Source organism: Diachasmimorpha longicaudata, chromosome 8 (genome assembly GCF_034640455.1).
Source record: "Diachasmimorpha longicaudata isolate KC_UGA_2023 chromosome 8, iyDiaLong2, whole genome shotgun sequence".
In the NCBI taxonomy this organism is placed as follows: Eukaryota; Metazoa; Arthropoda; class Insecta; order Hymenoptera; family Braconidae; genus Diachasmimorpha; species Diachasmimorpha longicaudata.
In genome coordinates, this window is record NC_087232.1 from 3,895,950 (window position 1) to 3,917,395 (window position 21,446).

The following is a 21,446-nucleotide window of genomic DNA, read 5'->3' on the forward strand; positions in this document are numbered from 1 at the left end:
TTTATTTATTTCATACTTAATAATTCATTTTATGGTCGATTTCATCTTTTTTCTTTGGTTGATAGTCAGCTGTTATGCTCTTGGTTCTGATTATTCAGCGAACTAGGTTTTTTTTTTCAAGTTTCAAAATGATCTTCTGTTTCATTTGACCATGGAAACGTCAAATTTCGGATTACGTAACCTCGGTGATGAATTTAAATAGTAATGATTTTAATTAATTGAGATGCATCATTGCAATTCGCACATTGCATGGTATATCGGCAAATTTCTACTGGGATTTGCGGGAATTTTTTTTCTTTATTCTGGTTTTTTACAAGCGAAGTAAGTTGAAATTTACATTTGTATGTAGACATTTGTAAGTATAAATTTCTATACCTAAAGTGGAGTAGTTATACAAAATGCGATGGAGATTTTAAAGTAAAAGAACAATAATCCCAAAAAAATTCAACGCCCATAAATTTTCAAGCGTAAGTAATCAAATCGAAAGATCAATGGGTCGAACGCAAGATACAGTTAATATTATATTATTCATACAATATTAAAGTAAAATTAGAGCAGGTAACTCCAACTCTTACTGTGCTTGTATGAACAAATTAATGTCGTCAACGAAATTAAAACAATAATGGGCGCTGGAATGATTGGTCCTGAGTAGAAGAGCTTTTCTTGGACTTATATCTTTCAAAAATGTTATCACAGACCGGACCTTGCTCTATTGTTCTATCCTATGTTGTTACTTCACCCGAATTTGTAAGTTATTTTTATCCTATAATTTGATTTTTTTCATAACCAGAGACATCACATGTTTATGCAAAGCAGCAGCTAGACAATGGAAACGAGAGGGTGACCGAGAGTGAGTTAATAAAGCCATATGTTAACGAGTTGTCTTCCAAAATCAATAAAAAAAAATCTATAAACTTTCCGGTGATTTGGGAAATACTGACCACAATTTTTGGAAGTGTTCTTGTGGACGTATGGCTCAATGTAAGTCGCTAAAATCATATTTTTAATACTTAGAACTGAAAATTATTTACCAGAAACTCGCCACTGCGGTGCGGTTGCAAAAGAGGGTGAGTTTTCATTTTTTATTCATCAAAAAAAATGTAATAAATCAATTTCATATAATTTTTGTCTTTCAATGTTCCTAGGCGGATGCGTGAATTGCCCTGCGGCTGCAAAACACCAAAGAAGTGAGTGATTTTATAATATATCCTTAGGTAATGAAAAAATAGAAATCCTGATAATACCAAGATCTTTGTGGTCTGAAAAATGTGAAGAAACGTATTGATAATATTTATAACAATATGATGGGAACTGTTCCATTCGTCCAGGATCAACCAACAAAAAACCAAGAAAACTCCGGAAAAAACAATCCCCCCTTCCTGCAACTGTTCGGAAAGACGTTGATAAAACGGCCAAGTGTCTGGAATACATAAAACAACAACAAAACTACTGTCTCACACAACAGAATCGCAAAAACAGACGGAAAAATAATCTCCACTGTGGAAAAATTCCCGCGATTGAATCCCGAAATCAAATCTGCAACTCCTGTCTCTTGCGTCAGAAAGTCATCATCAAAACTCGAGAAACTCCTGAGAATAATGGAACCCATCAGGGTGAACTACAATCTGCAACGGAGTCAGAAGAATTCCTCACCAAATCATCCACAAAATTACATTTCTTCCTGAAGTTCTCCAAAGACGATTTTTCAGTCGAGAAATCATCGGAAAATGGTTGCGAGACATCGATCTATCTAAAAAAAAATCGCAATTTGCACTTAATTTCGTCCTTAAGTCCGTGGAGGCGAAGAAAGCCGAGTGATTCACCAGGAAATTTCGTCGTGTCCTGCGACAAACGCATCAGGTCCTTTCGAATAAAAAATATGAATCTCCATCACTCACTCTCTCCAAACCTGAAGAATGTAATATAAAAATTTTTAACTCACGTGTGACGTGTCGACAATTATTTTTAACGCTTTAAAGATTTCTGTTCTGGAAACGTTGCGAGAATATTCAAAGTCGATTAATCCACGTCGTGCGGTGGAGTGACACTTCTATAAGTAGAATTTCTTCCGTTGAAACTTGACATAACTCATATTCACATTATTTTGCGTCTGGTCAGAGAAGACGAGGGAGTTCTCGCTGTCTAGTTGAGTTAACGAGGATACTCTTCGAGATTAATTGTTCGAGTTGTTATCGATTTCATTTTTATTTATTCTTCTGAAGTTTTGACTATGAGGAAGTTGAAAGAATACAATTTTAGATGGATGAAAATTTTTTTTCTCCAGAAAACCAAGTTTATTTAATGTTCCAAAAAGTATTTCGATTTTTTTTATATAAACCTTAAAACAAATTAAAAATGTTCAAGTCACCTATTGGTACTTTGCAGAAAAAAGTACAACTTGACTCGAGAATTTCTCTTTGCAATTTTAATCCCAGCTCCAGTCTCTCATTCCTAATTGTAAGAATCCAATCTAAATGTCATAATTGACCTGTGGACATTGTAATCCATAACTCTATCCCCACCATTGCCAATTCCCACTGCAACCTTTGTCCCCCACCCCCACCACTCAGGGCTACAATTCCCTTAATCCGCAGGTATATTGATCACGTGGTCACGCCTTCATTTTATTGGTCATCCACGGAGCCCCCTGATTGGCGGGCACATGGGGGGGGGGGGTAGACCGGTGGGGGGGGCGGTAGTATAAAAGGGGTCAGCGCGCGATCCGCTGTCATTCTGCAACTTCTTGAAGGAGTAGCAACATGGAATTCTTCGGAAAGCTTATGCGTCTTTTTGGTTTTGACAAACCTAATATAGATCCAGCTGGTAATTTACCAGTTGAAGTTGTCCAGATGATTTTCAGACACCTCGATCCGCGATCTCTGCTGAACGTGAATCAAGTATGTCTGGGGTGGCATCGTGTGTGCCGTGGTGATCCTCATCTGAGGAACACCGTCTCGCGCCATCTCAGGAAGGAGCGAAGACTTGCTTATGATCTTCCCAAATCGAGCAGAAGGACAAAGCAAACGGTAGCGAGACCTTCCCAGAAGATGTTGACTGTCTCTCGTCCGGTTCTGTTCACTTATGGGCCTTGTGGGGTCTCAATGGGCCGTGTGAAACCTGAGCCCGCGGTGCGACGCTCTGGAGCTGTGATGCGCGGCTCCAAACGTACGTTAATTAGGATTTAGGTAAAAATTGTGAGTTTGGTAGGAATTTATTTGGTAGAATAGTATTGGCTGGCCGGTCATATAGTTTAGTATGTATAAGGATAGAGATATAGTTTAGTGTATGTAAGGAGATGGATGTAAGACAAATTTAATAGATGTTGATTGCAATCATGAAATATTGATTTAATAAAGATAAGTGCGAATAATGAAATATTTTAGTTCTTCAAGTTTCCTCCCTTTTAGCCTTTTCCATAATTACTTCTAATTTGATCCTAATTAATCTAGTGATCGTCTGTTTTTATTTTACATTCTTTTGCAAGCATTTTCATTCTTTTTTATTAATTTTATTCCCAGAGGGTTAACAGACTCTTTCATCTCATGTCTTCAAACAAATGTGGGATAATAGTTATTGCGCGAGTTTTTATCGCCCTCTCACTTTTCATGTCAATCTACCGTGGAATCTCTGAATGCAGACCATTGTGGCTCCCTCGGGAATACACCCAGCTGCAGTCGTCGGTATTATGCAGTTTCAGGTCTTGACGCCAAAGAATTATTTAGAAATTCCTTGAGCAGACGGTTGTAAATGAGAAAAGCGTCGGGGCTTGTCAGTTTTACTGGACATTCTCACTCTTTGATGAGTCTCATACCCATTTCAAAATTTAATGTTTCAAATGATTGATTCAAAATAAACTTGGCAGAGTAAATAACACTTTATTTAGTTGTTCGGAAACATTTTCAAATGTAATTTTAATTTCACCAAATTATCACTCGGAATTGTATTAAAAATGTATATAACTATTATTTCTAAAATTAAAACTAAAGTCACACCTTTACTTCCTGTAAAAAATCTAAAGATATTTCTCGTGATAGATAATTGATTTTTGGTAATAATCCATGATGACTGATCCAGCATTAATTGTAAAAAATTAATTTGATTTAAAAATTATGATTTCGGAAAAAATCCTAGACATCATAGCTAATAATTAAAATAAAATCTGTGGAATATTCCACACCCTTCTTTCAAGAACTTAATAAAAAATATTAAAAAACAATTTCAAAATTATGCTCATTTTGAAGGAGTTAAAAAAATTCGAAAACAATTCCCATTGCACAAGTCCCATTATAAGACCTCAAAAAATTAAAAACTAGACTAAATCACTTCAGCTGACAGTATACCCTCTCCTATCCAAAATCCTCCCTTCCTCAAAACTCTTCTCAATCCACTGGCTCTTGACAATCCTCACATCAGCGCTTCCTCTCGCATTAATCATCCTATAGAGTTCAATCATCCCGACCTCCTCCTCCCCCACAAAAACATCAGTAACTGTCTCATCCACCTCTGGCTTAACTTCTCCACCCATAAACCTAAACTCAAAACTCCTAACATCCTTATCATCCACAAAAAAACCCACCAACCCCCTAAATATTCCAAAAGGGGAAGTCCCTTTAAACATCTCCGTCTCTAATTTCGCGACGCCATTCGCAGTCAACACAACTCCTTCATCATCCTTCAGCGTCGAGACCCGTTCAAGAGACCTCCTGACACTCTCCTCATCAGCCTCCTCAAAATAGTCATCATAGTAATCGTCGAACCTCTCCTTAAGTCTCTCCCACGTCTTCATCTTCATCCCAATGACTTCCCAGGGAAAGAACTCGACAATTTCTCCCAGATTCTCCTCTCTAGTAGCTCTCACCACCCAGGAGACCCTGACAACGTCATTCTGTTTGCCATCCACAACATTCCTCACCCTGATCCCTTGAGAGTCCCTAGACAACACGCAAAAGGTCTCCTTCGTAGGATTCTGCACTATTTTCCCTGAGTGCTCCATCACGAGCCTCTCGATTTCCCTCTTTGTCATCCCCTCCTCATCACCGTCGATCCTCTCCCCCTTCATTACACAGAACTCCTTCCCCATGAAGAGCCTGCTCACTCTCTGAACACCAGAACCGCTAATCCCCAGATAACAATCATCGATTTTGACAGGAGCAGTTGTATAACTGTCTCGTTTCTTCTTCTCAGGAACTAGCCAGATGTCCTCAGCAGTTGCGTGTCTCTTCGTCAGCTTCTGAATAACTCCCTTCCGACTTTTGAGCCCCTGCAGTTCGTTGAGGGTGCAGCATTCGTCGAAAGGCTTATCGTCACGAATAGTCTCTACTCTAGGGAAGCGCAGGGTCCAGCCTCCAGGATAATTACTCGACTCGGACATCTCCGAAGCGCGCACCTGAAGGACAATTGAGTGCTCCGGGTGGATCCAGATGTCTGGGAGATCTTTCTTGGGGCCAATCACTACGTCCGGCTTGTTTTTCGTCCAAAAGGTACTGAATTTAGCGTTGAAGGAGCGGATGGCATCAGTGGAGAGACCGTTGCTGACGGAGACAACTGAGTAAAATTTCTTCGCAGAGACGGTGCGATGTACGCAGGCTGTGAGGAAGCTGTTGAACAACCCAGAGTGACGGCCTTCACCGTAGTAACCACCGATTATCACCAGGTCCAGGTCGTGAATTAATTCGGAAGAGTAATCGGATTTAATTTTGTAGCAGCCACTTCCGTCCCGGGTGTTAATGTGATACAGACTGTTGATCTTCTTCAAGACGATTCCTGGGAATAGTCATGTCAGTAGTGAAGTGGTAAACCGGGATAAGGGAGCTTTCTCTAGTGTCTAGTCTGTGGGGCACTTTCTCAGAATGTAAAAGAGATGGAAAATATTTGTTGACCTTTTTTTGTGAAGGTCAACAAATTCCGCGATATTCTGGCCGAAGATAAAAATCCACTTAACTCGGTTCACCGCATCGTTACTGGTGTGCTTGAAAGGGTTCTCTTGAGATTTCTTCCAGGATTCGATAGGGAATATTTCAGAGGCTCGTCTTGTCGAGGGGTAACACAATTTTCGGGAGAAATGCCCTTAATGAATGATGAGAATAACGAGTTATTCTGATGGAAATTATTCTCGGTTACCTGGGTACGAGCTATGCAAAATGAGTGATTACAGTGATTAGGGAAATTAGGAATAACTGAAAAAACAGGAAAAGACTGTGAATTGATTTCACATACCTTCTTCATGGGTATCTATAGACTTGTTGAATGAGGCGATAATTTCCTCCATCGAAGAAACTCTGTCACTGTTTGCTCTCTGTAAAACACCCGGCGATTCCTCAAAGGCAACTTCCAACACTTTCAATCGATATTCAAGTGGCTTATTGATGAGTAATTCATCATTATAAAGGAGAATGTCGTAAGCGATAAGACACGGGTGGTGTTTACTCTTGAATGTTAATTTCTTGACGTCGAAAGGAACGCCTTTCGTGCTGAACTCCTTTTTTTCTTTGTGAAAACCCATCATCTCTCCATCTAAGATAATTGATCTGCAACAAATAGACAATTACCTTATTAAAAGCAAATGGAACCTGGACTGGGGCCCATGCCCTAGTCGACACCAAAACCTCAAGGAAGTCACGTGATGAAGAAAATCATTGACAAACCTGCACTCCGGATTCAATAACGAAGCGATTCTGTTGGTCAGGAAGCCTCTGGTGCCTCTTGCCTCTCCATAGGAAGGATTCTTCGTGATATCCAGTCCGTGCCTCGTGAAGTACTTGAACCTCCCGTCCTTCATGTGCACCTGGGACCTCTCTCCATCGAACTTCGTCTGAATAATGAATTCCGTTTTCTTTCCATCATCAAAGAACTTTCTGATACGAGTGATCGGTAACCGTTCCAGCAACATCGGCTTGAACGGCAAGAACACCGTAACCCGCGACACCTTCGTATTAATTCGTTCCTTCGGATTTCCCAGAGTCTCGCAGACGATCTTCAGATTCGATTTCTGGGCAAACAGCTGATCCGCGTCAGGATGGAACACATCAAAGATCTTCTTCGATCCCATTGATAACTTGAGATCCTTGAGAATCAGTCTCGTCAGCCATTTTATCTCCAGCGCTGAACACTCAGAGATTATTTTGATGAATTCCTTGTCTTGTTTTTGGTTTGAGGAGAATTGATTGGAGATGGTGTCCAGAAAGTTGTTGATGTCTTCTACAGAAAAGGAGGATAATTTCACTAGACGAGGCTTGAGAACGACGAAAACTCGTTCTGCGAAGTCGTTAGTGTTGTTTCTGGATGCCAGAGGTTCTCTGTAGTTGAGAAGTTTCTTAGCATTGGAGGAAGTCTTTCCCAAGCAGAAGACTCTGACGTAGAGAACGGCGAGGGACTTCTCCTTGAGGCCGTTGGGTCCTCGCTCTTTGTCAACTTTCAAGAGGAACAGACGGAGTATTGGAAATAGGGAGAGAGGAGGGGTCGAGGGCTGAGATAGGGCCCGACATTTTTGGAGGAAATCGGAGAGGACTTCGCGTTTTTTGTTATTGGTTTTCGCTGTGACAATGTCCTCGAAGACGGCACAGAGAGTGGAGAACGAGATTTGAGAAGCGATGGACGTCATTTCTGGAAAAAAATTGAGATATTTGGGATTCAGATGAAAATGATAAAACAATTAAGGCGATTTCAGGAAAATTGATGATCTTATGATTAAGGCTAATCACGTAGTAAATTCGAATTCATGGAAATTTTTTTTATTTTCAACGGGTTTTCTGTACAAAGTATTTTACATCTCCATATAAAAAATTATGAACTTAAAAATATTAATCTTAGCTTTTTCGCGATTATCACCTTCAGTCCTATCCCTCGAGCCAATAAATTAAAAATATTTAACAAAGGTACCTTCTTTTTTTACAATCTCCATCTCCTTTTTTACCCCACTCCCTCTATAACCTGAACAAAACACAATGGAGATCATTCTGCCTTCTATACCACAATGAATTCCTCCAAATAAATCCTTGCAAGTTCGGGATTCCCCGAGTGCATATAAATCAAATGAAGATTGAACGCAGCCTCCCTCTTCAAATCCAACCACTCATGCTCTTTCACCAATTGGGACTTCTCCTCTTTCAACACCAGTCCATAAAACTGCACAGCATTATTGAACAGCCCTAGCTGGTGCATTGCCCTTGCAATATTATAATTCGACTCCTGTCTCATGTCCTTTCCTCTCATATCTCTGTACTTCTTGAGAAATGCCATGGCCTGTATCGCCAACCTGTGCTTCTTCCCCGAGAACTTCTGAGAGCTCATCTGCAGGAAGGTCACTCCAATGAGAAGGGCTAATAAGGGACTGGGTGCCACCTTGAACAGCGATACATAATCATTGAGGGCATACTTGTACGTTCCAGACACCAGACAATTGTTGGCATGAAGAAGATGAATGTAACTGAAGACATCCTCCCTTCCTAAAAGCCTCATGATGAACCGATTGTGTCTGGAGTCATCAGCCCGTTGTATCACAATACTCAACAGATTCCACAAAGTCTCCTTTTTGCGATCCCTCACAAGGTCCCTCGCCAAGTTATACCCATAATACGAATCATTATTATAGATGCAGCTCAGCAGAGCTAAGAAGATGATATGAGGAGTCTTCGCTTCGAATCTCTTAGACGTTAGCGCAGTGAAGCAGATTCTCTGTAAAACTCCGAATTTCTTCAGCTCACAAGCAACTTTGCACATCTTCAAGAAGAGATTGAACTCGTCTTCAACATTCGGTCTATCGTTCTTTAGAAACGTAGGGCCATTCTCGTCAGTCAAGGCTTGTCCATGGGACAGCCTCTGCAGGTGCAGATTCTCCAGTCGTTGGTAGACTCTGGGTCTTGTCAAAGAAGCCATCTCCCCTTTGTTCCTCAGTGTCACACAGTGACGAGACATCAGCAAAAGTCCTGATTTGAGAAACTCATCAAACTTATTAGTTTTCAGAAGAAGAATTGTTCTTCGATACAACACATCCGGATCAAGAACGTCATTGCTCGGGTCTTGTTGGAGGACGTCAATGGCTTTTTCGTGGAGTCCAAAAATTTTGTACAGAGTTGACAACTGTAGTCTCGCCTCTAGATGTTGAGGAGAGAGTTTTGTTACTATTTCGTAAGCCAGGAGTGACTTCTTCAGGTCCTTGCAGCCAGCGCAAGATTCCGCGTAGCGTAACCAGACAGCTGCCAAACTGTAGTTTTTGGAGTCCACCAACGGTTCAAGGAACATTAAGCTCCTTTTGTAATCTTTCTTGGTCATAAGGGCCTCAGCTATGTCCAGGAAAAGGTCCCCGGAGACCTCAGGGTCTTCCTCTTTCAAGAGTTTGGGAAAGAGAGGTTCTACTTTGTCGATGTGACCGAGTTCGATCAGCGTAACTAGAAATTTAGCTTTCAGATCTACCACAACGCCATCAGGAATTCCACAGACTTCAATTGTCTTTTGAGAGTTGTCTTGGTACTTCACAAAAAGAGTTGTGTATTCTGTCAAGATCTTCAGGCACTTTTCGAATTTTTTCATAGTGATTAAGAGTTCGGTAATGATGTTGACTTCTTCAAGAGTGACTAGTTTCGGACATTTGGTAAATATCTGGTCCATGGCATCCAGGGCCTGATCGTAACATGAGTCCTGAATGAAGCGTTGGGTGAGCATTTTACCGTATGTGAGGAGGTCCTCACCATCCTCAGGACCCAATTGGTGGATCATCTTCAGGTAACCCTTGAGGAGGGCTTTCTTCTCACCAAAGTGCTCTTGCAAACGTGCCCGGGCCTCGTAGAGTTTCACGTCCTTTGGATTCGCCTGAATAGCTTTTGTCAGACATGTGACAGCTTGCTTGATGTTGCCTGCGTCCATGGAGAGGTTTGCCAGACGCGTCCACTGTTCGGCGTCCTTCGGAGACAGGTGGGCCGCGATCAGCGAGAACTGGAGGGCTTTCTCTGGATCATCGGCCTCGTATATCATTGCTAGGGTGTGGAAGGGCTCGGGAGCACTGGGGACTTGTCTGAAAAGTTAGCAAAGATTTTTTGAGTAAAATTGTAAATATCAAAGTCAAAACAGTGATCATACTTTATGAGAATAGATTATGTATAAAAAAATTAATGGTTGTTTGAAGAATAAAGAAAAATACGGGAATTGTTAACAACTTTTCTCCATCGATTTGGCAAAAAACGACTCGTCTCATGCATTTAATTTTAGTTTTAAGTATGTTTATACTTCTGCAGAGACTTAATCGCTACCAATACATTCTAACCATACTTAGATGGGCCAAAAGCTTAATGAAACCAAATTAAATAGAATCGAATGATATTTGTTATTAGGAATGTTCGTAAAAATTCCAAGAATTCCCTACCTTATAATCTCCATACACATTTGGATGGCCAGGTCTGTATCCCCTCGTGCGTATCTCAGATTAGCTTCTCCCATGAGGCCCTGAAGTGCCAGAGGAAGATTTCGCTTCTTCTTTCGGTTTCTACGCTTCTTCGGCTCCTGTCGGAGCTCTGGCTCTTCCGTCACTGTTTCATGGGATCCAGCATCTCTATATGTATGAAAATGAAATAGTTCAAACGGCCAAAAAAACTCTTCATCACTTGTGTGTAAAGTGAAAATTCATCTCACTTTAGACGCAAATGATGAAGCATCGAAAGAAATCTTTTATCAATAATTTTTGAAAGTTTGTGATGATGATTTTGAGACATTGCCCGTACCTGGAGGTTCCAGCCTCTGCCCCATCAGGATCTAAATCAATCCCAGGATCCATCCTGGAAGAATACTCCGAAAACGTCAACTCCCCGTTCAAGAACTGTTTAGTGAGTTTATCCTCTTCTTCAAGCGTCAAGATGCTTTCCACTTCTTCTTCACCCTCGGACAATTCCAATTCGATTTCTGTGTGGTCCATTTCCATAGCAGCTATTGAAACGTCTTCCATATTCTCCACCTCATGGATCTCAAGGGCACTTGCCTCCACAAATTCATCCATATCCATCACCTGATCCTCCTCCAGCTCTTCGATAATCACAGGAGCTATCTCCATCGTATTAAGATTCTTGTCCATTTTGTGGAGTATTCTTTTCGAAGAATTCACTTTTGGGGAAAAATAACCATTTCTTGGATGTCAATTTCACTTCTTAGAATGTGATAAAGATAAACAATTGTCATTTCAAAGTAAACTATCCTTGTTTATCGTTGTTGTGATTAACTACTACCGTTTGAGATAAATTAAAGAAATGAATGTAATCATGTAGTTAAAAATTTTAATTGTTCTGTGATAATGTCTCTTCAATCGCTGGTGCTGACGAAAGAAATTCTGATAAGATATAGTTCGTTATGATAGTGGTATTAATGAGTGAGTAATCTTCGAGATAAGATTAGGGCGAACGAAAATGGGGGTGAGGATTGATGGTGGGCCATAGGGGATTGAAATCCGAGGATCATTCGTAACTATTTTTTTTCGTGCTGTTGAGACTGATGGATGAAGCGGATTATTGGAACTGATCAGGGAATTGTGTTTCAAAAAAAATCATGTGGCCACGTCTGAAAAACGCCCTTCAAAAACCGTTTCGTTAGGGGAAAAAGTGCCAAGGTTTCACATGGTAAGGGAAATTAGTTTTTTTTACGAATATTTTTGGATATTTTTCAAATGGAAATTTCTCAAATTTCACTTAAATTCAACTTTACTTCGAATTTCCTGAACATATTGTGACATATTTAAATTACAATGTCTTTTTTTAAATAGGTAAGACATAATGAGCATTGAAAATTCTTTTGACACTTCAACGTGCAGTAACTGGACGATTAGCCAAGCTGCCAGCATAAATTTGACCAATTATTGCACGCTGAATAATTCTCTTTGTCTAGTTTATGTCATTTTTGAGTGCTAACATGGCTGGAAGCCGTGAAATCACCTGGAAGAATCACCAGAGTTGATAAGCTAGGGGACATCGAGAATTTACTGCATTTTCTATACCGTAAATTTAGTACTGTGCGTTGAAAAGAAACATAAGAACATAAAATGTTGACTAAATTAGCTCCTAATGTTCAAAATTTTGTTTAATTGGACTTTGGAAACATTCCATTGACAACGTCAATGGACATTCACTCTCCGAAAAACTGACCCAACAATTGTACAAGTCCATACGATGAAAAAATAAATCCACCCTTCTGCTAAATAAATATTGGGCAACAATAATTTGTTGTCAGCGTACAAAGGTGTTTTCAATAAAAATCAACAGACTTTGCAGATCAAAATGTTGCTCCACTGAAAAAATCAACATTTAAAATACTCAAACGTTCACTCGAAATCAAACCACTCAGAGCACATCCCCTTGACAGTTTAAAAGTCCCCCATTCACCCTCATCCCTCCTAACCCCAAAACCTGAGCTCCACAATACCACAAATAATTAACATGGAAATCCTTAATTTAAAATTACCTAATGACAATTCCAGTCACCTTGTCGTTCTCACGCACTTCGAAAATTTCCGTCGTTATTCACTCATAATTCCCCGAAACAATAACTCACACAATCAAGCCGGACGTCTGAACAACACGTTCATTCCTGTTTCTATTTGCTCCATTTTTCACCTCTGAAAATTCTCCGAAATTCATTCACAAAAGTGAGGTTATCATCACCCACTGACGTAGCTGGCACGTCTGACGTCACACCGCCATTGCGCCTCCCATTGGTCAACGCTTGCCCCCACCCCACCCCCCACCGACAATTCTCATCGCGACGAGAGTAGGTTCGAGGGATCGTGACTGCGTTGTTTATTTTTCTTTCATATTTCCCATCGGCATCGGGTCAGTAATCCTCCGATCGTGGATAAACTCGGAGGTGTAGAAACCGTTTAACTCCACTGCAGTTCTCCCATCCCAAAAACTAATCCACAAAACCACGTGAAAAATCCAATCGAATAACTGAAACACCAAAAAATGAGTGAGAGAGTGAAATTCACGTGCACCAGTGACAGATAATTAATCTCCTCTTGAATTTTTTCCCCAAAAAAAAAAAAAAAATTCAGTTACGACACGACCCGGGGGAAATCATCGAGGTCAACAACATAAAAAAAAATGATGTCGAGTGGGAATTTTGAGGAGCACGAGAGAATGATCAGCCTCATTCAGGATCTTGCAGATTTGCCGTGCACTGTTGTCCAGCAGAATTTGAATAATTACGTGAGTTGCATTCGTCATTTTCGGATTTTTTTGAATTTACAAAAATGGGGAAATCATTTGAGAGTTTGGGGGGTTACGTAATGAATGTGCGCATGGGTTCGTGATGATGATGATGTTGATAGGGGGGCATTCGGACCTCGTGGTGCTGACATTTGTCGATGCAGAATGGGGCAGATGAGAGTTATGTAAGGGATGTTGTTTATTCATGTGGGCAGTCGTTATTCTGATGTTTGTGGGGGATTTGGGGCGATCAGGATGGGGTGGAATGGTGCGGAATTGTGGGGTGATGATTGAAGGATGAAAATGAGGGTTTTTTTGTATGAATAGGAAGGATTATTGATTCAAAAAATTATTGGGCTACTTATTTTTGATTCAGATTAATTTTTCATATAAAAATTTCATTCTGATCAATGGAATTTTTGAGACATCAACAGTTGTGTTTTCCAAATTGTCAACGTTAATTTATGGTCTGAGTTTTATATCCTGTATCAATCCGTTGTGATCCAAAAGGTCTAGAATATAATTTTTCGATTTTTGGAAAATGTACATATTGTCGAAGCCCATCAATTGTCCGTATTTTTCGTAATGATTCACTTGTTTGTTGTTTCAGTTCCTAATTAATTAAGAAAATGCGAAAAATCCGATATGAGAATTTCAAGAGTTTCCTTAACTCTCGGAATTTTTACGTAATGTATCCCCTTGAAATGAATTTCTTATTTGAAAAATGAGGCTCTCGATACTTCCAAAACAAATGATAATCAAACATTACAATTTTTTTCCATTCCATGCGGGTTTTCAGAATAAAAAAGGGAGCATTCGGACCTCCTGTAGTTGGTCCAATTAATCTCTGAAACTTGAGGTTCAAAGACAATTCTGAAAAGAGTCTATCGTTTTCCAATTTAATACAGTTGAAATTATTCATATTATGAGCTCCATTTCAACTTCTGTGAGGATGTGAGTGACGTGAATAGCAAACAAATTCACTCATTAGTTCGTTAAGAAGTGCAATTTGATGTTCTGTGTCAAGCGCTTTAATGACGAAGAGGAATTATTTATGTGATGAGTTTTTAATCCTAATTTATTACAAGGTTTTTAGCTGGGGTCATGATAGGGTTGATAATTCGTCCATTAAAAAGCACCGTTTAATATTTCAGTCATAAATTGTAAGGGTTTCCTCGGTTGGAAAGTTCAAGATATTCATTTCTTCATTAACCGTCCCTTACATTAAGCTCATTTATTCGAGGAACGAGGAATATTTAAAATCCCTCTTGGTTCTTCCGGTGGTTTGAACAATTGCTTTGACTCGGTGAGAATGGAAAAATAGAATTTACACGTGTACTAATCACAAGAATTAGTTAAATTATTCGAACAATCATAATGAATATACTATTAGTAAAATCTACTCTATATTTTTCCTGCAATTATTTGGAAAATGTACTGAAAACTCATCACATTGAATGATTAGATATAAAGGAATACATTATAATATCCAGGAGAATGGATAAACTCATCCATTACCTTTTCTCCATTTCACTGCTCTTCCCCATTTTTTCAAAAAATTATATCTTCTTCACGTGGTCTTGCTAACCGTTCATCTCATGATTACTCTCAACGCTGATTAGCTTTCCAAAACTGAACCTGCCCAACGCCGCAATGCGCTAGCCCCGTAGAGTTGAAAGTTTTATCATTTCAGTATTGTATTTAAATGAGTCATTATAATCGGAGATGTAACAGGCCAAGTTGACCAGTTTATTTACTTGTTATTTTATATGCAAATTAAACACTACTGGCCGAAGGCTAATTACTGACCTTTTTTAGCAACAAAGAAAGAACGGAGTTTTGCGTCACAGAAGTGAAAAAAATTGTAAATCTTTTTACATCTGGATTTGTCTCTCTGTAATTAGTTGTACATTCGATACGAATGTCCTTCATCATGTTACCGTGTTACTGCAAAATTCAACCCTTAGTCTGTTATGACAAGCAATCGCGTCATCAGCTATCCAATGGATCCTAAGACCCATTGAAGATAAATAAAAAATTCCATTCCTAAAACAAAGTGATATGTTCATTAATCCCATAAATCAGATATTGAAAAATTTATGAAAATATTTGTGATGGTATTTGTAACCATGAAAAATCAAGTTTATCCTTCAGACAAATTTGATATGAAACAATGACTTCAACAAAATAATTTTAATTCTTGAAAATTTGTCATTTTTGTTATAGATTCAATCAAAAACTCAAGCAAAATTATCATTCCTGGCTCCAATTCTCCCTGAGACTGAGGAGATGGTAATCAACGTTGTGGGTGAAAAAATACTTGACAGAGGTCTGAGGTTTCCAGTAAGCCAGTCAAACGTAATTAATTAATTAACCAATCAATTAAAACCCTTGGCTGTGCTTTACACGCACCTATTATCTAACTCGTATTTGTATTTTATCTCCAGTTCAGATAGTCGGAGAGTGTAGACAAAGTAAGCTTAGCCTCATGGAAGTACAACGTACGTTGTTGCTCTCAATTTCGTTTTCATTATTTAATTAGCTGCACGATTAATCATTTGTTTCTAAGTTTTTCCTGCTTCTTCTGCCTTTTCAGCAATTATCTAAATACAACCTAATTAACTATCGATTAACTAACAGTACAATCGATGAACCTCGTAGGAACTGTAGAAATAACATTTATTGATGCTTGAAATTAATTAGAAGGGAAAGGAGAGTGAGGGAATGAATATTCAATTTTACGTCTACGAATACCTGGCGAATAGGTCACTAAATCATTTTTATGGACAAGTTCGAGGGCTATAAAAAACATTTTATGATTTTTTTTTGGGAATATCAATCATTAACAAATTCAACAAAATTTATGACAATTCCGAAACAGCTTGAGTTTGCTTTGGACGATTCAGTACAAATTCCTCCGAATCTAGTTGACTTAGAGAAAACTATCATAATACTTTTTTATGAAAAATTTCTAGAGCTGCAAAAACGTTTTTTTGACATTTTACGGTACATTAACTGTTTCTTCTGGTATTTGTGAAAAACAACTTACACGAAATTGCCATTCATTCCCTCGTTCCAGTTATTCATACAGTAATTGGTTTCGTTAATTACATTGAAAACATTAATCAATAAATCCCTTCGAAGGTTTGTAATCACATACTCCACAAAACCGTGAAGACCCGCAGATCGTTGACAGTCAGTGCTATCGAATTAGATCAGGAATTGCTCCAGCATTTGTACTCTGTTATTGATCCAGTTCCAGACCGATTTCTGAGTGTACCAATTAAGCACCCAGTTAAACAACACATTGCCCTAGTTGTTTGTATAATTGATTATCCGAACGACAAAGACATCGAAGAGAATTGTACGAAAATCATCGAGGAGTGCTTCAGGTAAATAGCCAATGTCCTAATTCAATTTCGAGTCAATAAAATAAATCCGATTCCAAACTGATCAATTCCAATCTTTCAAAAAAAAACGGTTTCCCATTGACCCTTGCAATTTTCCATTTATTTTGTATGGAAGTCTCAATTATTTAATTATTTTCGTACTGAGTGATTGTGGAACACAATTTTAAAATAATTTAATAGCAAAGAATTTACTACCAAAAAATACTTTTAACATTTAGAAAAACTAGTCAGCTTCAAATATAGAAAAATCAATAGAACTTTTTTTTACTTCATGTTCTCTTTCCATTTCAAGACACAATTATCGATTATTGAGTGATTCGAAAAATAGTCAGTCAGAAAGGAACATTAAAAGCACTTTTTTACGAGTAAAAAGATCCCCATATAGTAATTCCATCTATTTCTATCTATAACAACTTTGCATGGAGCAGATAAGTGCAACATATATGCGACGAATCCCTCATTTTGAATAATTAGTAAAATAATAATAATTAAGTCATGCAATTATCGTGAGATTGATTAACAAATCAGTTTGATGTATTTCAGATATTGTCTCGGACTCTTGCTGAGTACCCTTAGGTGTCAAGAGGAGACACGATTAAAACTGCAGTGTCAGGATCTCCTCATTGTGTCTAGAAAACTCTTCATGCATTTGGGTGACTTGCCTGATTTATTGAGAGAGATAATGGTAAAGGCCAGGAAACTAACAAACGCCGAAAGATGTTCATTATTTTTACTTGATCATGAGCACCACGAGCTCGTTGCTAAGGTCTTCGATGGTGTTTCAACGAGTGATGTAAGCAAAAAAATCTTCTTACATTAGTACTTTATTAAATACAAATATTTTTCATCCTCATTAGTATATAAAATTAGGAAACAGCATTATGATAATTTTCTGTACTAGACCTAATATTTTTTCTCGGGATGGAGAATTCTCGGGTGACAAGACCCCTAATTTATTAAATCATCTTATTGATCTTAGAAATTGTTTCGCCCTCTAATGACGCAATTTCCGTGTTTGTTAGCAACAAAGTATATAACTGAATAAAGTTAATAATCTGCTGCTCCTCGCTGTACTTCAGATTCAGGGATATTCCCACAAGGATAATTTTGAAAGGTTTGCTCTTTCAATTCCCTTTCCTCGCTTTCTCATTAGGTTCTCGATTTTTTGTCGGAATTGAAGGAATAGCCGTAGATTTCCCATTAGGGGATTCCCAGGGACAAGCGTTTTGTCTTCCTAATATCTTGAGACAAAAACAGAGAGACTTTTAATTAGGAATGATTTTTATTTCGAGTTACTGAGGAATATTCTTAATTTATTCTATGTACGTTCATATTTTTTATTTCCCTCTCTCCCATTTGTCAATTTTTTTTTCCCCCGAAGGAAATGAGAATCGCATTGGGTCAGGGAATAGCTGGGCACGTTGCCACCTCTGGGAACTTGCTCAATATTCGGAATGCATACGAACATCCACTTTTCTACAGTGGAATTGATGAAGCAACAGGATTCAAAACGCGGAATATCTTGTGTTTTCCTATTCGTGATGAGAATGGAATTATTGGTAATGAAAAATTTAACTCAATTCATATCAGTCGAAACGGTGTGTTACAACAATGACTGGTAATCCCGGTTACAATGATAATTCATTCGATGATTTTTTAATTAGGGGTTGCTCAGTTATGCAACAAAATGAACGGATTATACTTTGATGTATGCGACGAGGAAGTTGCAACGGCTTTCAGCATTTATTGTGGAATATCCATAATGCACAGTATTGTTTACAAAAAAATTCAGGACTCCCAAGCGAGGAGCAAACTCAGCAACGAATTGATGATGTATCACATGAAGGTAAATTCATCAGCAATTGCTTGATTGAATGATCAATCATTCCACTGTGAAGGGATGGACATTAAAATTATTCTTAATAACTGTCTTCCTTGGCATTGTATTTTGATTCGGTCTTCCTGAGCTAAGTAAATTTTCACCAACAGATTTTAATATTTTTTTTTTTCAAGTTGTTAATTCTACAGCAAGAATTAATGCAAGAAGAAATGAAAAATTGTATTGCTTAGCCCTTGAAAAATTTAGCAATGCCAAAATTAAACAGAAAAATCAAACGACCCCTCTTGAGTATTCACTAACCCTTTTTTTTCCTCTTTCATACGCCTGCTCTGCTAACTCCAGCAGGTAATCAACTCCCTCTACTAATAATAAAAAGTATCCAACAAATTTCGAAGGGTTGAAGCTAATCGATTGTCTATAATTCTTTAAGGTGGAAGAGGAAGCAGTCCAGGCGTTACTAAACTGCAGGGATGATCACAGCCCCAAGGACTTCGACAAGTTTCATTTTCCCCCGAGAAATATCCCTCATCAGCACACACCATGTTACGTACTTAAAATGTTTGATGAGCTGGATCTCATAAGGTCGTGGAAGATAAAACGAAAAACATTAGCAAGGTAATTTATTAAGGGCTCAGATTAATCGAGGTATTTTATTCTTAATAGGCGGATGACCACCCATTGTACCCGATATACTATTCGTAATTATCAATGTAATTAAGTGAATTAATCACCGTATCGTATTGATAACCTTATCGTAAAAATATTTCTCTCCAAAATTGATAAATCCATACAATATGTGGAATCGATAATTTATGGAATGACCCTTATAGTGTCTTAATTTAACGTTTTTTTTTTTCAGATTTATCTTGTATGTTAAAAAAGGATACCGAGACGCTCCATATCATAACTGGATTCATGCCTTTTCCGTAGCCCACTTTGCCTATCTTATGATAAAAAACTTGAATTTAGTGGAGGATAAGTACTTCACACGTCTCCAGGCACTTGTTTTTCTAGTGTCTGGGCTGTGTCACGATATAGACCACAGAGGGACCAATAATTCATTCCAAACTCAGTGTGGAACTGTTCTTGCCAGTTTGTATAGTTCAGAGGGCTCTGTTATGGAGAGACATCATTTAGCACAGTCCATGTGCATTCTCAACACCGAAGGGTGTAATATTTTTGAAAATCTTGCCAGCGATGAGTACAGCGAGGCACTGGATTTGCTGAGAAATAATATTTTAGCCACTGATTTGGCCTCACACTTCAGGACCATGGATGAGCAGGATGAAATGGTAAACAGTGGTTTCAATAGAGATGATCTGGGACATCAGAAGCTCCTGCATGCTATGTTTATGACGTGCTGTGATATCAGTGATCAGACGAAAGATTGGAAGACTTCAAAGAAAACTGCTGTGAGTGGTGAATTATTTTTTTGTCTTCAACTGCAAGCACTGTGTTGAATTATTACTTTTTTTCTTCAGGAACAAATTTACGACGAATTTTTCTCCCAAGGTGACTTAGAAAAAAGCATGGGAACAGCACCAATAGAGATGATGGATCGGGAGAAAGCCTCAATACCTGATCTCCAGGTCCAATTCATCACAAATTTAGTCTTGCCGTTATTTACGAATTTATCAGCATTATTTCCAGTTGCCAATTGCCTCGTTGAATCTATAAAAAGAAATAGGTGCATTTGGCAAACAGCAATTCCAATATTCCACAAGTACAGCGAGCAAGGGATCAAGGGCATGGACATTCTTCTCGACGTCAATATCGAGGAGGAAATTCTAGCTGCCTATCGGTTGCAGAGTTCCACAGATTAGTTTAGTAGAATCAAAGAAATTGACAGCATGGAGTACACAAAGATATAAATTATTTATTAAGTGACGAGTAATGAGACAGTGCTTAATTACGATTTTATTTACTTTAAATTGAAATGGAGACAGTTGGGGTTATTGTGATAGATATCTGAGGATTGTTATAGAATTATTTCTAGTAAACGCAGACGTAGGTTTGAAGTGCGCTGGCGCCTTTCCTATTGTACAAATTTTAATAGTTGGGGTATAGTAGATTAAATTGTCTCGAGTAGAACAAGGAGATCGATGGTTTCTGTGGGTAAGTACGTCAAGGGAACAGTTGAAAGATACTTTTTATGCTCACAAACGTCTCTACAACCAAGGTCTCTTTATATTTATTTGTCAACGCCAGTGGTTCAGGAAATAATTTACAATTGATAAATGATGAGTCAAAATTTACACTTGAGAGGTACGAAAAATTAGTATGAATAAATTATAGCCGAATCGTTGCATGTGGACAAGTTTGTTGCAATTACGAAAGAACTATTTTTAATCTGGAAAACTGGTAGTTTATAAAGAGACGAATTCTACCGGGAAAAATTCTTTGATAACTCTAAATGAAGGCCATCGTGTCGATTACGTTTGCAAAGTAATCGCCGATTAATAGTTATGGGAGTTATTACTGGCTTTGACAAAAAATTTTGGGAGATTTTTTTTAAATGGGGGAAATTAAGCCATTAGCTTCTCGAAGTAGTCTCCACTAAATTTTACTTATTGAAAAATTGTCAAAGATACTCAGGAGTGAGATAGGTTTTTAATAAAATTTAATGAATACCTAGCAGGGAATGATAATCAAATTCCTCCGGGAACACACTTCGAAAAGTCTGCAAGGGAAACAAGTTTTTTTGGCACATGTAATTTCCATTATCTAGGATAAATCTTCTTATTCTACTGAATGGAAATTTTTAGAGATGAAGTATGCACTCTAGAGCGTATCTAACAGCTTCGTTAGAGCACCGTATTTGATCAGTATTGAGAAGCCAAAATCGAGTGTAATTGTGATCAATACTCACAATAAATTTTACAATATGAGAAAGTATTCAGAGCTTGATTATTCCGACACCTTTCTTCATTAATAATAATTGTTAATATTAATATTAGTAGGTATTATAGCGCCTAATTCTTCTAACATTTTGGGGACTAACGAATTGTGATTTTCTTG

At 38.2% G+C, this 21,446-nt stretch overlaps 2 protein-coding genes and 1 long non-coding RNA gene across 9 annotated transcripts; 2 read left to right on the forward strand and 1 right to left on the reverse strand.

Moving 5' to 3' along the window:
- Positions 1–93: 93 nt before the first annotated feature.
- On the forward strand, positions 94–2,740 carry LOC135165582 (uncharacterized). The gene is made up of 5 exons (XR_010299528.1): positions 94–321; positions 791–850; positions 1,035–1,067; positions 1,146–1,187; positions 1,329–2,740. It is a non-coding gene; the product is annotated as an uncharacterized LOC135165582 (long non-coding RNA).
- A 1,115-nt stretch (positions 2,741–3,855) lies between these two features.
- Positions 3,856–12,609, reverse strand: LOC135165579 (general transcription factor 3C polypeptide 3). Of its 4 annotated transcripts, none has more exons than XM_064127004.1 (4): positions 12,456–12,609; positions 6,645–7,602; positions 6,217–6,527; positions 3,856–5,763 (listed from the first exon to the last, which is right to left on the reverse strand). In XM_064127004.1, exons 2-4 carry the CDS (start codon positions 7,598–7,600, stop codon positions 4,325–4,327), a joined length of 2,706 nt encoding a protein of 901 aa, XP_063983074.1. In that variant the 5' UTR covers positions 7,601–7,602; positions 12,456–12,609; the 3' UTR covers positions 3,856–4,324. The 4 variants fall into 4 exon arrangements, with proteins under 4 accessions (XP_063983074.1, XP_063983073.1, XP_063983076.1 ...); XM_064127003.1 differs by having other exon boundaries at positions 12,436–12,609; XM_064127006.1 differs by lacking the exons at positions 3,856–5,763; positions 6,217–6,527; positions 6,645–7,602 and adding exons at positions 7,715–10,009; positions 10,358–10,543; positions 10,713–11,088.
- Positions 12,610–12,772: 163 nt separating this feature from the next.
- On the forward strand, positions 12,773–21,320 carry LOC135165580 (cGMP-dependent 3',5'-cyclic phosphodiesterase-like). 4 transcript variants are annotated; one of them, XM_064127008.1, is made up of 10 exons: positions 12,773–12,939; positions 13,025–13,178; positions 15,405–15,536; positions 16,323–16,570; positions 17,132–17,381; positions 17,970–18,147; positions 18,253–18,434; positions 18,859–19,043; positions 19,288–19,840; positions 19,910–21,320. In XM_064127008.1, the coding sequence occupies exons 2-10, from the start codon at positions 13,074–13,076 to the stop codon at positions 20,249–20,251; spliced, it is 2,175 nt and encodes a 724-aa protein (XP_063983078.1). In that variant the 5' UTR covers positions 12,773–12,939; positions 13,025–13,073; the 3' UTR covers positions 20,252–21,320. The 4 variants fall into 4 exon arrangements, with proteins under 4 accessions (XP_063983078.1, XP_063983077.1, XP_063983079.1 ...); XM_064127007.1 differs by having other exon boundaries at positions 12,773–13,178; XM_064127009.1 differs by having other exon boundaries at positions 12,773–13,178; positions 15,405–15,521.
- Positions 21,321–21,446: the final 126 nt, after the last annotated feature.

What these genes read in the sequence shown, in the direction of transcription:
- LOC135165579 (XM_064127004.1), bottom strand. Translation starts at nt 7,600, where the DNA reads ATGACGTCCATCGCTTCTCAAATCTCGTTCTCCACTCTCTGTGCCGTC. An exon ending in TTATTGAATCCGGAGTGCAG is followed by an intron (nt 6,528 to 6,644) that starts GTTTGTCAATGA and finishes TATTTGTTGCAG; the next exon opens with ATCAATTATCTTAGATGGAG. An exon ending in TATAGATACCCATGAAGAAG is followed by an intron (nt 5,764 to 6,216) that starts GTATGTGAAATC and finishes GACTATTCCCAG; the next exon opens with GAATCGTCTTGAAGAAGATC.
- LOC135165580 (XM_064127007.1), top strand. Translation starts at nt 13,074, where the DNA reads ATGATGTCGAGTGGGAATTTTGAGGAGCACGAGAGAATGATCAGCCTC. An exon ending in ATGGTGTTTCAACGAGTGAT is followed by an intron (nt 17,382 to 17,969) that starts GTAAGCAAAAAA and finishes TTTCCCCCGAAG; the next exon opens with GAAATGAGAATCGCATTGGG. An exon ending in TGATGAGAATGGAATTATTG is followed by an intron (nt 18,148 to 18,252) that starts GTAATGAAAAAT and finishes TTTTTTAATTAG; the next exon opens with GGGTTGCTCAGTTATGCAAC.